Raw genomic sequence first — 17,702 nt, forward strand, 5'->3', positions numbered from 1 at the left:
TCTCTCCATCAGATTCTCATCAGTTCACTCTGGATCTGAACACAGTGAGTAAACAACTCCGTCTGTCTGAGAGGAACAGAGTGATTACTGTCACTGACACAGAGCTTCATCCGTATCCTGATCATCCAGACAGATTTGATGTGTATCCTCAGGTGTTGTGTAGAGAGAGTGTGTGTGGACGCTGTTACTGGGAGATTGAGTGGAGTGGTGATGTGTGTATATCAGTGTCATATAAGAGCATCAGCAGGAAGGAATGGGGTAAAGAGTGTGTGTTTGGATCTAATGATCAGTCCTGGAGTTTGTCCTGCTCTTCCTACAGTTACTCATTCAGACACAATAGCATAGTGACTGAACTCCCTGTAAAGTCCATCAGCAGGAGAATAGGAGTGTGTAGAATAGGAGTGTATGTGGATCACAGTGCAGGAACTCTGTCCTTCTACAGCGTCTCTGACACAATGAGCCTCATCCACACAGTCCAGACCACATTCACTCAACCGCTCTATCCTGGGTTTGGGGTTTATGATGAATCATCAGTGAAACTGTGTTGATGTATGAGAACAGACTGTAGAGAGATTCTACCCATAATGCTTTGAGCTGTATGATAAATCAGTAACAGTGAGATGTTATAGAGTCTCTTGTTGTCTCTTCATTACATTAATAACACAGCTGAACTTCATATTTGAGTTTCCTCTTGATCATAATCTTGTGAAATGTGTTGGTTTCCTTCATTAATGTTGGTCAAAATACTGTAAAAGTGAATCAACATGCACCAATGCTATATTTCTAAATCTCATAATCATTTGTTAACAAACAAATGTATGCAATTAAGAATGCAATACTTCAATAAAATCATTGTTTCTGCCTTAAAATATTAGATTAAATTAATACATTTTTAGCTAACTGTGATTTTGTATATGTACATTTCTGAAATACATAACTTAGACAGTGTCCTCTGATAACAGATCACTGTAGATTGTAATAGTTCATGTATTTTCTGTAAAGCTGCTTTGAAACAATGTGTATTGTGAAAAGCACTATACAAATAAAAGTATTGAATTAAAAGAGTTTTATCTTCTAAATCTGTTACTTCTTCCACATACAGTTTCACATATCTTCAATCATAAACCACATTTTTAAGGTGTAATTTAAAAAATATTGTGTTCGATATCTGTATCTGAAAATACAACAGTGAGGAAACCATTATTGCGAATAAAAGTCTTATTGTGTTTATATTCAGGATTCACCATTAGATTTTCTTTTACGTTGTTTACTTTTGTTATTATTATTACAACAACTATTATTAATATTTTATGCATTATTATTATTAGTAGTAATAGTGGCATAAGTATTTATTTCTGATTTCTTATTAATTATTACTCTGTTTAATATTACTATATATTTCTTTCATTTCATATAAACGCATTTTGAGAAACGCCCTGAAATGAAGAGTTAAATTAACACAACTATTATTTAGACCAGGGTTTCTCAAACTCGGTCCTGGAGGGCCACTGTCCTGCACAGTTTAGCTCCAACCCTGATCAAACACACCTAGCTGTGAGTTTCTAGTGATCCTGAAGACATTGATTAGCTTGCTCAGGTGTGTTTGATCAGGGTTGGAGCTAAACTGTGCAGGACAGTGGCCCTCCAGGACCGAGTTTGAGAAACCCTGATTTAGACAGACAAACACTAAATTCAAACACTGTGTTTCCTTTCAGCAACGAGTAAACACATAAATAACTGTAAATACATTTATAACGAATGCTTTTCTTCTTTTCTTAACAAGTGCAAATGATAGGGTTAGTAATTTGTAACATAAACTATAAACTGATGGTTGTGTCAGGCGTTGCGGAAATTACGTTTTTTTTTTTTTTTTCAGCTGAACACCATTAATAATCTCTCAGTGATTGAGCTGCTCCTCTTTCATGAGTGTTTTGAGCTGTCGTGGTTCGGTGTCTCTGAGACGGAAGTGACGTGTGTTTCTCAGGAGTGTGTGTGCGATGGCTGGGAAGGAGAAGTGGGTGACGGACATCGAGAAATCTGTGCTGATCAATAACTTTGAAAAGAGAGGAAGGATCAAGGTGACGGACAGCGACGACTGGAACTTCTACTGGCAAGACCTCAGACACACACACACACTCTCTCTCTCACACACACACACACACACACACACACACACACACACACACACACACACACACACTCTCTCACACACACAAACACAAACACAAACACAAACACACTAAAACCCCTGAAAGAGGACTGTTTTGCAGAGCTTCTTTCTCGTGCTCCCTTTCTGTAGTTCAAGAGAGGCGAGTTTGGCAACATGGCGGAGCCTTATCTTTAAAAACACAAACACAACCAATGACAACAAGTCAGACTGATGGTTGTCGATACCAAACTGGGTCTCCTGAATGTGCTCCCCAAGAAGGAAAACATCCTTTGTTCCAATCTCCTCCCTCACAACGTGCGTGACTGTTGACACCTTAGGAGCTTGTATTGTTGAAGCTTGGCAGATCACCCTCTCTGCAGCTCTCAGCACCTTATAATAATAATAAAAATAATACATATTTATTAGGGGTGGAACGGTACACAGAAGTCACGGTTCGGTTCATACATCGGTTCAGACATCACGGTTCGGTACGAGTTCAGTACAATGGAGGAAAAAGCAAAACAAAAATGCAGAAGGCAATTTTTTTTTATTGTGCATGTCTCAGGCTGTTCCACCAAAGGAAAATAAATTACTTAAGCCTTGTATTTTTTAAATAGGCCTAAGCTTTATTAATAAAGTAAAGGCATAGAGCCAGTTTATTTGTAGTGCACTGACAATAGTTTTATATAATTAGTTTATTAATTAAATTAATAAAAAGACCTTGAGATATGTTTGGTAATTGTACCTGAATGAATTGAAAATTAATTTGCTACATTTCAGATTAATATATTTGTTTTCCTTAAAATTTTATTTAACAGTAACTTAAACACTTTGCAGTTTGAATGATGTCCTGTATTAAAAAAAAACGTACGATCGCGCCCACGCCTCACACACACACACACACACACACACACACACACACACACACACACACACACACACACACACACACAAACACACACAAATATAAGTAAACACTTTGCCTCTCAACGCCTCTCTCTCTCTCTCTCACACACAACATATTCCAGCATTGCAATCTTTACATCGCAGCCTGCTTCAGAGCTAAGGCGGGGCTACAGATTAACCCTCTGGGGTCTGAGGTGTTTTTGGGGTCCTTGAGATGTTCTGACATGCCCTGACATTTGTGCTTTTTTCAGTTGCTTATAAACATAGTAATGGCAAAAAAAAATTACACACTATTTAGCACAAACAGGGCTACCATAATATGTGAGCAACAAGAATGTACATGTCTGCATTTTTGAGAGAATAATGTTTATGCGTGGTTATTGAAAAAACTAAAAACTAAAGTTTCTGAAATAAGACCACAAAACACACACTAAATATGTGCCAATAAGACTTTTGTCTAATGGATGTCATCGCCTAGTGTTTTTTCTTCAAAATTATGTGAAAATCTGCCTAATCCTTCACATAACACAATACATTGATTTGAATTTTGCAAAGCACTTTCTGTTTGGAAAGGCCATATGCGGAGTGGGCGTCACAGATCATGCATATGTAGTGGTTCACACCTGAGGACCGCATACTTAATGAGCCATTCATTCAGGTGAGTCACTGAGCCACAAGAATGCAAGAGCAACAGTTGGAAGCATCTCAATTCTTTTTTATTTTTCCACATATTGTGCTTGCAATTTGGCCTATAATAGCCAAGGAAAACATGTAATTGTGCAGTTAATTCTCATACTGTATTTTCAGTTTTGGAATATTTATCTTCTCCCCAAATTTGTCACTAATAAAACACAATAAAAATTATTTAAAGAAAAGGCTTATATTTACCTTTTAATAGTTTGTTTACATCTACCTTGTAAATATTTAAATAAACAACAATTCAAGTGTAATCTTTCTTTGTACAAACTAAAGTATACATTTTATCATACATATTTCAAAGTTAAGGATTTGATTGATTATTTGATTATTTTTGACAAAAAAATTGGCAAATAAAAGCTTATTTGAGGTGGCAGATATTTTACAGTAAAAATGTATAATCTATCCAAAACTAATCAACGAAATGTTGTCTTTCATATGTCTGTAACATAGGTCTTTCATTTTTATTATAAGGAATATAAATGCTAAAATGCTAAAAGGAATATAAACGAGAAAACACAGCCCCTCACAGGTTTGCGCCGTGGATTCCTGCGAGTCAGACGCGGATACTGTGTTTGTTTTAGGCTCGCGCAGTCTTCACTCGGACGCGCGCTTCAATCCGTTGTGGAGACTCTCTTTTCGTTCCAGTGAAATTACAAAACAAAATACACACACACACATGTCTCTGCCTGATATACAACCACTGATAAACATAATCTGATTTGACAAAAAAAAAAAAAAAACATATGAGTGCAGATTCAAACTCAGAACCTCTGACACGCTAGGCAAATGTTCTACCACTAGACCACTTGAGTTCACGTATTTATTCACGTGAAAACTCGGTGTTTACTCTGCGTGATCATTCGCTCTTGAACATGCTGCCGTTCGTCTGAGTTACAATCTTCCTCTGAGGAAAAGCCAAGGTGAGTTATTCCTCGCTGTCCAGGATCATCTGAAGGGCGTCTTTAAACGTCATCCTCTCTAAACGCGATGAACTATCAGTGAATCTGATCTGATGAAACTTCGTGTTTTCAAGGCATTGATCGGGGGGCGGGTGCGAAGCATAGATCACCTAAACTATTTACCATGTCAATAGCGCCGGGGGCAGGGCGGCCTCAGTTCATTATAGAGATAATTAGGCAGAAGGAAAAAACGGTACCTCTCCTTGCTTTCAAACGGATTACATGAGTTGAAAACATTCGTTTTTTTTATTAATTACTTCATTTAAAAGAAGAGATTTCAAGCTTCATAAAGACATATATCACGTGCCTGTGTGAGAAGTATTCGCTGAGTTATGATTCATTTTCGGACGCGTTTCAGAATGGACTACACGGACAGAGAGAAGGCAGAACTCGCTCCGTGATTATTTTTCTTAATTTGGCGAAAAGCACAACACTTTGTTTTTATTGTGAGTATACAGAAAAATAATACACATTTAACAGAATCGATTGATGTATGAAACTCCTATGGAAAATCAAAGTCAACAGAGTATTTATGAGTTTCTTTTACACTGATAAAAAAAAAGCGAGCTGGTATCGCCGGCGATACCGCCGACCTCAGGGGGTTAAGAGTCCCTAAAGAACCTGTGTATCTAACAGTAGTCTGCATTACATTAATTAATTTGCACGCAAGTTTTATTTATTTTTATACCGTGTATTCTCCGTGGAAATTTATGCACAGAACTGTGACGCCCGTACCATTTCGGTTCAATACGAATACATGTACCGTTCCACCCCTAATATTTATATAGCGCTTTACACAGTACTCAAATACACTTTACAGAACAGAGAAAATAAGAATAAAGTAACCTTAATATACAAAGATTAAAAGATATTAAAAAAACAAGATAATAGAATCAAACCTTCACTGTGCCCTGTGATGGAATCACTAGGCCGCCGTTGTTTTTCAGGGCTAGAAGGTGGTAGCTCTTGTCAAATGAAGCTGGTCTAGCATCTCTGACCAAGCTTGCACGGTACACATCACAGGACAGCTTTCGAAGAATCTGCCGGACTACAAACCCTGCTATGTAGACCAGAGCATTTTCCACCAGACCACCAAACCGAGTGGGGAGATAACTGGTCACACACAAGGGCCGAAATGTTGGCGAATGGAGATAGGTGCTCTTCAGTAGTTTCAGCAGAGGACGTCTCCACAGCAGACAGGGACATAGTGTGATCTTGTGCTGCCACATTGCTTGTCTCACCAGGTGAAACACCACACTGAACCATCAGACGGCGGAAGATTGCCTGGAACTGGCATGCCGATGGATTGTTATTCCAGCCGCCTTGTATGGATAACAGGCACACAATACATACATTACTCACAAGACAAAGATATTCATGAGGTATATTTTCAGAATTTACTGTAATTAAAAGACCAACCCTACCTGACACTCTGATTGAATTAAATAGGAGTTCCAAGTGATCCTGGCTGAACCTGTAGGTGAGCACATACCGCTGAACTCGGAGCAGTTCAGGAATCATCAGCATCAACGTGTCGATATTGATGACAAATCCAAAGATCGACAAGTACCTGCAAAAGAAAAAAGTTGTATTACTCTGATCATGGCGAAAGAAGACACCCCAAGAAAGCACCATGTGAAACAGCTACCAGGGCGGATATATTAGGAATGGGATCAGTTTCTTGTTTAACTATATAGTATACTTGTAGACAATGGAACAATATCTTGGAACAATGTAATTGCAGAACTGGGAGAACTTAAGAACAACACATGCAATACCTACCAATACCTACCATTTTGCCCTACCCTACATGTACTTGATGTTGTGTAATACATACCATTTAGAAACATCTAGTACCTGAAACACACTGAATACAAGACAATTCCAACAGAAACAAAACTGCATTAAAAAAACATTTAAACAAAAGAACATCATATCAACATACAAACCATCTTTCTGACACCTGCATTAAGTTGATGTTCTGTAATGCATACCATTTAGAAGCATCTAGGACCTGAAAAACACACCAATAAAAAAACAAGACAATTCAGGCACAAACAAAACTGAAGCAGTTAGGAGCATCTTAGGAACACGATGTTTATGGGAACAGAGTGTCATTGAACTCATGTCATGAACTTAACAAGCACCATTTTAATAGACCTCTTAGATCAGTGAAGCGGTGTTCCATCTCTTGTTACCAAAGTGAGCAAGTACTCCCTGGCTCTTGACAAAAATGCTTTCCTCTCCATCCAATTCAAAGCACCCAAGTAGCTTTGAATCCTTTGGCACGAGGATTGTGTCCATTCATTGTATCAAACAACCTGTCAATAATCTATACAGAAATATCGGTATCTAAAATCAATATCATTACAGGGTTTCATTAGGTATCAGATAAAATATCTCATCAGAAATCAATACTTATCTATTCAATATATACAGAGAAAACAGTACATATTTCTAAACTTTATGCTCAATGAGTAAACATGCAAGTATTAATATTTACTTGACTTCCTTTCCATAGGTATGCTTTGTACTATAGCAAATTTCACAGAGCTTTACCACTCTGATGAATTATAAAAAAATAAAAATAAAAACTTGGTTCTATAATCACTAATTGTATTACCTCAATGAATTGTGCTGTTGCCTCACAGTCCTTAAACTGAGAGTACCCAAGATGCCTCATTGTGTGGAGAGCCACTGACACGGAGCAACTCAGTGTCTGTGCAGCCCGGGACACCCTCATCTTGTGGTTTTCAAAGTAGACATGTTTGTCTGTAATTTTATTGACAGCATGCAGTCCATCTTTTTTTTGCCCATCATTGAGATGATTGATGTACCTCCAATTGATCTGTCCGGTGGTCGTTGCAATTAGACTGTATGCCTGCAGAGTAAGAATCAGTCACTGCTCAAACAAGTACAAACAGCAAAATGTTGATCATCACATCCAGCCATAACTGTGCAAATGGACAGACAACAATATTTAGATATAACTTTTAGCAGCAGAGGCATAACTTGTTAGCCTGACTACGCCAGACTTTGTACTTCCTCTCAATTTCATTTCGCTTCTGTACTCAGTCTGAGACCGCGTCATAGCTTTCCGTTTTCCTCCGGCCTGAAAACAGCCGGCCAATCAACGAACAGAGGGCAGGCTGAGAGCCGTGACGTAGACGCTGATTGTACCGTGGATGCGTAGATTTACTTCACATAATCTGCAAAAGTCGTTCACAGCCATGTTCACTCCGGTGTTTCGCTCGATGGTTTTGTTTTCGCATCATACATGTGTTTACAGTGGAAGTTCGATGCGGCTGAGCATGCGCATAACACAAGCCATAACCAAACGTTATGTGATTGGCTTACGGGTAACCAATGATTTTAAGCTTCAGACTAGCGCCCCCAGGCGGTAAAGAAAACGTTTTTCTATTACGGAACTCCAGACTCTCTCTACGAAGCAAAGCGAAGTAGCAGAGTCTGGTATTACCAGGCTAATAACTTGTACAAATAGGTCTACAACAATCATTATTTACCTGCAACATATTACGTGCCAACTTGAGCATGTGGCAAGCGTCCATCATTACAAATACTTTCTCACCAGTCACCGGATGCGAGAAACTGGTTTGAAGCGGCTCTCGTGGGTCTCCCTTCAGCTCACACCCAAGTTGGTTGTACATGCTGACATTGGAGGCATGACCATCCATTGATACACATACCACCCTAATGCCCCGTACATGCAGCTCCTCCAAAGCATGACTGAGAAGGACCCTTTGTGTTTCTGAAGAGAGACTTAGTCAGGAAGTAAGCAATGTGAGCCTTCCAATGTCCTTGTAGGCCAACCACCATGAACACAAGAGCCTCAGTAGCAACATCAGTCTCACTGTTTCCATCACCCATGTCTACAAAACCAGACATTGACTGTGGATTATATACACATGTTTTCTGATGGACATGGCAACCAACATGAGTGAAACACATCCATATTTAGCCTGGTCTCCCTGGCATCTTCTCTCCAGCATATCCAGCATCAGCTTGTTCAAGCCAGGTTTGGCATCCACCGAACGCAGCCACCTGTAAAAAAAATTGAGAAGAAGCTTTTTAACGTGTTTGCATCAGTAATTTCCCAAAATTAAATTCGGACAACATTAAGCCTACCTTTGTATTGGTTGTGGATGTGGGAAGGGAAAATGTTGAGTCTCTCTTAGGTATTTGTATGCCTTTGGACCATGTAGATGGAGCATGAGCGCAAACTCTCTGTAGTCCTTTGTGTACTCGTGGCCTTGCTTTGCCATGAGGTCTATCTGAAGATCTGAAATGTTATGATTTAAAATGAATAAGTCCCCTTCAGATAATAACTAAGGAGTTTAATAAAGAGAGTAAGAAGAATATGTACATGAATTTCAAAGTGCTACTTTTGTCTTAACAGAGTAGAATTCAAGCTTCTCTTTGAGCTCTTCATTAAAGGTGCTATAAGTGATGCCGGGAGACGTAACTTCTTGTTGACATTCGAATTGTTGTCAAACAAAACGGAGGCTAGCTAGACCCTCCCTCCTCCTCATCCCCTCCCTTCCGGCATAAAGGAAAGTCAAAGTAGTCACTACAAACAAAGTTAAGTTTTGCTGATACTTCATTCAATGTGTAATGTCACCAAGTTAGATAAATGCTTTTATATATTGCAGAACAGAATGCAGAAAAAGAGAAACATTGTCTTAAAATAATTTCGCCACCTGAGGTTATAACTATAGCTCCCATACAAGGACGCAATAATAGCAAGATAACGTTAGCTTCGCGTTTCCCAGTGAGCATAAACAACGACAGCGTCGTAAACAAATTTAGTCAAAGTTGTCAATAGCCTATAAATGAACATTCAAATTCATAACAAACAGTGGATGAAAACAATCATTCACACAAATTGTCGCCCTACTGTGAATTTGCTTGATCATTTACAATAGAGATTGATCGCTAGCTGCTAGAAAAACATATATGTTGTATTCACCAAAGTTAATGCTGACTGCATAAGTTAGTTCTAGCTAATTACATCCTTGTGTTGGTTTGGCGAACATGAACGTCAGTTTAGAAAGAAAAATGGATTTACCTGTTCTGCAAAAACAGAGCAACTGAATGTCGGATTGGAAGCCCTTCTGCCGGCGGAGTTCTCGCCACCTTTCGAAGGTTTTTCCGATGTAAATTCGGTACTTCACGCGTTCCTTATCCTTGTGCCTCTTCTTTGCAATTTGTTAATCGGAACGTCGTCTCTTTGGTCGTGTGTTTAATTTTATTTTTAATATAATTTTAGTTTGAGTTTTTACAAAATGAAAATATAAATAAGGATAAAAGATAAAATATTGCTTTTAACAAATAACAGAAACAAAAAGAGTAATAATAATACTAATAATATTTTTTTATAAAGCACTTTTAAAACCAACAGTACAAAGTGCTTCAGAAGAATCAAAAACAAATTATAAAATTGATTTAAAACATTTTCGACCACTTAAAACATGAAGGCAGGTGAAACAACCCACAATTGAGAAATAAAAGTAATTTCCAAAATCGAACTTCACATAAAAGCGATCAGCTTTTATGGCAGCTTGACTCTGGATCAGCTGACTCAGGATCAGCTGGCGTAACCGTGAGGGAGGACCCACCAACTGATCCTGAGTCAGCTGATCCAGAGTCAACCGATCCAGTGCCCGAGCTCTCAGGCTTTATGGTTTCTCCCTCTCAGTGGGAATGCCAGAGCCCGATTCAGTGCCCAAGCCCGAGACCCTCATCAGAAGAATTGGAGAAAGGGTGGAACCAGATACTTTCAACCTGTCTACCTCGGCCACTGAGGAGGAATTCTGATACCTGGAAAGGCAATTGGAAAGTGCGGAGACCCGGGCAACAATGGTAAATAAATAAATAAAAAACTGTATTTTCTCACTAAAGCTCTCACCTTTGACAAAGTCCATTGATTTGAACTATAATATTGAATTTGACTGAACAATGGCTTGTTGCATACAGAGAGAGCATAAGCTAATAGAGTAGTATACTATTTGTCATTGTACAAGCACAATAAGATAAAGTTTGAAACTTCCAAATTAATTTTATAATACAGCATAAAAATACAAATGAAAAGGCTCTCGGGAAAAGTCTATTTCTCAGTCGGGAGGTGTGTACTGAAGGGTATAAAACACATATTTACGATACGTATTTACAGTTATGAATGACAAATTGTAATATAATTATATCGATTTCTACATTTTAAACAACTTACCACAAACGATAGATACAAACACCCTCTAAACAAACCTGAAAGTTTGGTCGGCACTTTAACCTCATAGGTAGTGATGAGTATTTATGATACCTTTTGGGGACATTGACCTGTATTTTAACTGTCCTTATGGGGACACCTTTGTTGCTAATATAATTTGTGTAAAATTCTCAATACCTTCTACCTTTATATTTGTCATGTTTGACTGATTACAGGTTGCCTTCCAAAACCACATGGACACAGATTCCAGCCCTGCAGAAGATGGGAATGTGTCCCACTCCAATCACAAGGTAAAAAATTATAGATGATGGCCACAGTTCATAAAAGTTTGAAGAATTCGTTAATTTTATCTTGACTGATTTTCGTAACAGTTTAAAAGAAAACCATTTCAATGTTTGTTTGATACTTTAGACCCATTCATACTTGATAACTTGCATTTAATTTTGCATTTATTCATGCAATTAGATATTAAACTAGAGTAATTGCGTGCATGTAACAAAAATGCTTGCTTTTACATTTTTTTAGCAGTTTAAAATATAGGGTATTTTTTTGTGGATGTTAGAAGGAAATACTTTTATTCTACAGACATTGGGAGATATTGTAGTTCTGTTTCAGTGACACAGACCTTGTATTTAGGAAATTTAATTTGCTGAATTCTGATTAATTTCAGTTTAAAAAACAAATGCTTGGATATGATTCTGAAGACTCACTAAGCAGCATGGAAATAACAGAGGATGAATATGTGCCAGGGTCAGATTGTGAAAGTGAGACCAGCTCAGAGGGAGGCAGTATATTAAAGAAAAATGCTGCCACCATGGCCAGACCTGCTGTTAAAGATGGAACAAGAAAAACATACAAGGGACCTAGAAACCGGAACTCTGAATCTGACACATCTGGGGAAAGATCCATAACTTCACTTACAGTCATGCACAGTCAAAAGATCAACGAAATCCAAAATCGCCAGGCATCTGGAACTTGTTCATAAAGATCAATCTGAAGTCGCTAAGGCCATTTCATCTCCAAAAAACTCCAAGGAAAGAAAGCTCCAACTGACTATACTAAGGAAACAGGGGGACAGAGCACACAATGTAGATGTCATTAGAAAGGGAAAAGGTGTCATTGTTCCATGTAAACAAGCGAGTTCTCCAAATGTCAATCCAAATAAATTCGTACACTGTGCAAATTGCCAAGGACTTTTCAAAAAAAGATTTCTTTGGAAAATATGAAAAGGTGCCCACTTCGAGGTGTTCTTCCAAAACCTGGTCGAACTCGAGCCCAATCGATTTGCGCCTTTGCGCAACCTGTGCAGGAAGGAGTTAGCAAGGGACTGTGGAAACTTCTCAGTGACTTGAAACAAGGTGAAATGGTAGATGTCATAAAGAGTGACCATTGTATCCTCAAGTATGGCGAGCAGAAATACAACATCATGGGACACCGGCGTTCTGATCATGAACTGATCCGTCAGAAAATGCGTGAGTTAGGGAGAATGGTTTTGAAAGGAAGGCAGGTGTCCCCTCTCAAATCACTTGAGGAATACATTGATCCAGCCAACTTCCAACACACAGTTAATGCAGTTAAAGCTGTTACAGGCTTTCAGAGTGAGACAAATAAGATAGCGGTGCCAACGCTAGCCAACAAACTTGGTCAGAGCCTCATGAACGTTGCCGACATTGTAAGTTGTGATGCAAGGATCTGCGGTGACACAACAAAAGTTCAAAAAGCAGAGGACTTCAAACACATCTATCAGACACGCTGGAGGGAGATGATCTCATGTCATGCTCACAATACCCTGGAAGAAAAAAGGTACAACGCTCCACTGATCTTGCCATTTGCAGATGATGTCAAGAAACTCCATATATATTTAAAGGAGAAACAGCAAGAATACTACAGCGCACTTTTTAATGCACCGAACACCAAGACCTGGGCAAAACTGGCTAAAGTCACTCTTGCACAAATGATCATCTTCAACAGAAAAAGGCAAGGGGAAGCCTGTCTGATGCCAGTACAATCATTCGAGTCTCGAGACAAATCTACTTTAAATATTGATATTGCTGACTCTCTCTCAGAAGTTGAACAAGCACTATGCAAGTACTTTAGTCATGTAGAAATCCGTGGAAAGTGCGGAAGGAAAATTGCAGTACTTTTGGCACCGGAAATGATCAAATCCATGGAGTTGCTGGTTAAAACACGTGAAGTTTGCGGTGTTCCGAAGGAGAACATCTACATGTTTGCAATCCCAGGCTGCGAGACATCATTTCGTGGATCAGACTGCCTGCGCTGCTTTGCCATGGAGTGTGGTGCTAAATGTCCAAAAGCCCTATCGTCCACCAAGTTGCGCAAACACATCTTTACAATGTCCAGAGTTCTTAACATGAACGACACCGAAATGGACCAACTTGCTGATTTCCTGGGACATGATATTCGTATCCACAGGAAATATTACAGATTACCAGAGGGAACACTCCAGCTGGCAAAAATCACCAAAGTCTTGATGGCAATGGAGCAGGGAAGGCTTAACGAATTCAGAGGGAAAGGTCTTGACCAGATCAGCATCAATCCAACAGGTATGTAACCTGTTAATCGAGTTTAAACTACCTGTCAAGCGTGTCCTAGTGACTTTGAAATATAGTCTTAGTATTCAGAGATATGCACAGATTCTTCCAGAGTGCGTTGAGCCTGATGCTGGGATGGAGAGTGAAACAGAACTGTCAGATCATTCTCATGATGTAACGTCAAGTGAGCCAGGTAAAGATTTGTAAACACATTTTTTAAAGATGTTTGTCATTTCCATTAGTTAAATAATAATTAAATCATGCCTTCAAGCAGGCACTTCAGGAGTGAATAGCAGCAGGCCAGTAAACACGAATGAAGGTAAGATGTATGAACAGGCAGTTAAATGTTTAATGCAATCAGAATATCAAGAATTCCCCCCAAACAGCCTATCAGTAATTAGTAGTTTGATTTAGAAATGTATATGATTGTGTTTCTAAAGGATCTCCAGAGAGGACACGGGAGGTCATGAAAGTAACATCAGGTAAGGAACCTGTCCAGTAATAGTTTTTATTTGCTTTATTTATAAAAGGTCAACAACATCATAAAGAATAGTATAAAAATAATCCAGTCTTGCACCTACAACACATGCAGTGCAATTAATGTAATTTTCTTGTCATTAGTTCCTAGGAAGAGAAAGTGGAGTGAGGTGGAGATTGCGGCTGTAGAAGAGAAAATGATGAAATTTATTCACTTGGGAGTTACTCCTGGAAAAGTCGACTGCATTGCATGCATTACAGCAGCCCCCAAAGCCTTCGGTGAACGAGACTGGCAGGCGGTAAAGTATTATATAAAAAACAGAATCACAGCATATGAGAAAGACCACTAAAAAGTAAGGTTGATTTTGGTTGTTGATTCTGTTTTTGCGTTTTAGTTGAATTATATTATCTGTTTTTTTGGTCTCAATACCATAGTTGGAAACATTATAATGTAATTTAAGTTTTGAAAGAGTTAAAACGGCTCGATGTTGGTTGTAAATTTGGTGCTTGGACTTCCTTGTTTTTAAGTCTGCAGGCAAAATGCTGTGTCAGGTGATAAGGAGTTGGTGTAAATGTTTTTTCTAATTGCGTAGATTAGTTTTACTGTACAGTAGCCATACGACAGAGTGCCTATAGTTTTCAATGCCTTTATTTAGGCCCCTTTACGTTTCACATTTTTATATGTGTTGTGGATTTAATTTTAAATTGATTAATTTATTTTCTGATCGCACATTAGACGAAACACATCATAAAAAATATATGTTGTAATATCTGGTGGCAAGCACGGAACCCATACTGTACTGTACTAAATTTGGCTGTAGATTCAATTTGTATCAAGCTCGTTTTTATTTCTCTTGGATTTTTTTAATGACTTAAAGATTCAATTCTTAGAGCATTTCAAAACAAGACAAAAAAACAATTTTAGACAATTTAAGAATTGTAGCTCTGATCTACTAACCTTCCCAAATGTGTTATTACTGGTTAACTACAGGATACTTAACTTTACCTCAAACATAATACATACTTTTAACAGTAAGCTTACCATGTATACGTTTAATTGGTTTGGTAATTTTAATATTTTTTTTGTGTATCTACTTCTTGTGTGCTCTGTCGGGTTTAGGGTGGGTGTTTGTAAAAGCACTCTGTGACAACTTTGTTTTAAAGGGCTTTATAATATAAATTAGATTGACTTTGATAAAAGCAGCAAAATCACATTCAACGTACGGCTCTCATGGGTCATAATCAGTAAATTTAGCAACTGAATTGTGTAAGAATGAGTTAAATGTAGTATATGATTGTGGCAGTCTTGGAGGACTGAAATGACTTGCAGTTGAAGATTGCATGTTGTTCAAGTTCATTTTTGAAGTTAAGCTGAACTAACTTATTAAACCACCCTATTTTTAACAAACCAATATAACTTCCGGAAATACCATTATGAATTGGCCATCTGGCCATATTATGACCTTTCTTTGTCTGTAGATTACACTGGTTTGTCCCCAGATTGGACATCCATGTGTACTTCAGGCATGAAAACAGGTCAGGGGTAAAAAAGGTGAGAAGGATGCGGCATATACCCCCCCCCCAAAAAAAAAAAATTTTTAAAAAATAAATGTAATGAGTGAGTAGGAACGCGTGAGTATTAACACGAACAGATTAAAGTCCCCGTGAACCGGAAGTTGCAAACGACTTTTCTCCAGTGCTGTGACGTATTTCCCAGTGAAAAGGAATATTGAACAGAGGGCAGGGTTTTACTCTAGCGCTCCTCCTCTCCATCTCTCGCTCATAGCAGACTAACGGTTTGAGGGGAGTGGTTAAGCGTTTCCCAAACCAAGCCGTCAAACATACGTCATCAGGGAAGGTCCTCCAATGCAGAGGGGAGGGGCATTTTCAGATTTTGATTAAAGATTACAAAGCCAAAAAATTTTTTGTGTGGATTGACTTGCATGGATGAATTGTTCACCACAAAACTAACAATTTAGGCAAACAAAGTAAATATGGTCAATTTTGAATTCATGTGGACTTTAAAGAAGCTGCATTGGCATAGTATTACCAGTGTTTCTCACAGGATTTTTGGATCACTGTGATGAGTGGACCTCTGCCACTCTAGGGGGGTTCGGGGGCATGGTCCCCCGTAAGAAAATGTGCTTTTTAATGTTAAATTCATCAATCTGGTGCAAATTAAACAAAGAAAAATTCAAAACTCTTTTAGTTACAGTGTCTGTCTACATTACTACTACAAGAATAGTTATAATATTAATCCCATGATAGTAATAGCCATATTGTAAAACAAATGCACTGAAAAATAAAGGAAACTTTCATAATTAGTTTTGTACTAATTTCTATACTTGGAAGAGTATATTTCTATACTTCACATTAAAGATGTGATTGGGCTAGCCCAATGTCAATCAAGAAAAGAACCAGTGGGCCGCTGAACTATGTGTTTCATCGGGTGTCAGAGAAAAAAAAAAAAAATTACTACTACTATTTATCACGCATTAAAAATGCCCCAAACCAGTCATCTGTATGATAATCTGAAACAAGGACTGGTGAGCCGTTGTCCTGCTTCACAGATGCTGAGTGAAAGGAGAATTATAGAATTAAAGGATACTCATTCATTTATATGACACTTTATTCATCAGGAGAACAGCTCGTTCAGCGCGTCATACGTCGTACTTTCAGTTTCGGTTTTCAATCGATCAAGTTTTTTCACGTTCTCTCGATAAACCACCCCTTTCAATCCGATCGAAAATATTTGTAATAGAGCTGACACTTTGAGTTTTTAATGGGTTATGTTAAATCCCTACTTGTTATAAATGTTTTTATGAAATATCTCTAGTGAATGCATTATCATATCACCGTATTATTTACCGCCATGCGAGCCACAAATTAAATCTTGGCGAGCCACATGAGGCTCGCGAGCCGAGCAATGAATAACACTGCTACTTGTTCCTGCTCACTCAGCGCTCACGGCGCCCGCGCCCGCTCGCGATATTATCTCGCCCACTTCTATATCAAAATATAAAAATAATGACATTGGCAACATCGCTGTCTGTATCTGACAGGACAGTTAACATTGTAAGCTAACTTACCTCAGGCTTGCTTTCCGACGTGCGGTTTTCCGACGTGCAGTCCAGTTGTCAGACTCGCGGTGTAATAAAAGACTTTGAAAACATTTCTGGCCTAACGTTACTCTGACTCGTATCTGTCATGTTTCGGCATTAGGAATGATGATTGTTTTTTAAAGCTGCGAAGTTTATGGTAACTTTATAGGGGATAAATGTTGGCCTCGGCCTCAGCCTCAGCCTCGACCGAGCCTTAATTACATTTTAGGAGAGGTATTTATTAATTTTTTTTTTTTTTTTTATGTGTTTATCTAGTCTCTAGGATGTCAGGAAAGTGGTGTCCCCAAAATGTGGTAAATAACTGGTGCCCCCACGAGGCACCCCAAACAAGTGTGTGTGTGTGTGTGTGTGTTTAAGCTACAAGGAAGCAATGTGTTATTTTAGAACAGCAAATCATTACAGAAAACTGTTTAAAACGTGTATTCCCCCAATCAACATTAATCCAGATGGCATAAACTGAAAATAAAATTGGCTCTTTTTTCTCTATGGCAGGGATTATTGGATGGGCCGGATTAGAGAAAGATGCGGAAGGAAATCGTGGATGTTTCACCCGCGGTGGTGAGGGTAGGTCTCGGAGTGTTTGTTTGGGCTGAA

The 17,702-nt window shown here is 38.5% G+C and overlaps 2 protein-coding genes across 4 annotated transcripts in view; both read left to right on the forward strand.

The window, feature by feature from the left end:
- LOC311289702 (stonustoxin subunit alpha-like) overlaps positions 1-1,079 on the forward strand; it is a 37,608-nt gene extending 36,529 nt beyond the window's left edge. For all 3 annotated transcript variants that reach the window (XM_084407926.1, XM_084407928.1, XM_084407927.1), the window contains one exon: positions 13-1,079. In XM_084407926.1, the coding sequence (XP_084264052.1) occupies positions 13-548 (536 nt within the window). In that variant the 3' untranslated portion in view covers positions 549-1,079. The remainder of the gene's footprint in view (positions 1-12) is intronic.
- Positions 1,080-13,486: 12,407 nt separating this feature from the next.
- LOC311289822 (uncharacterized protein) lies at positions 13,487-14,385 on the forward strand (the record flags this gene model as incomplete). Its single annotated transcript, XM_084408070.1, has 6 exons — positions 13,487-13,521; positions 13,612-13,702; positions 13,784-13,828; positions 13,950-13,991; positions 14,131-14,290; positions 14,382-14,385. The coding sequence occupies exons 2-6, from the start codon at positions 13,645-13,647 to the stop codon at positions 14,383-14,385; spliced, it is 309 nt and encodes a 102-aa protein (XP_084264196.1). The 5' UTR covers positions 13,487-13,521; positions 13,612-13,644.
- Positions 14,386-17,702: the final 3,317 nt, after the last annotated feature.

Source organism: Rutilus rutilus, assembly GCF_951802725.1.
Source record: "Rutilus rutilus genome assembly, chromosome: 4".
Taxonomy (NCBI): Eukaryota; Metazoa; Chordata; class Actinopteri; order Cypriniformes; family Leuciscidae; genus Rutilus; species Rutilus rutilus.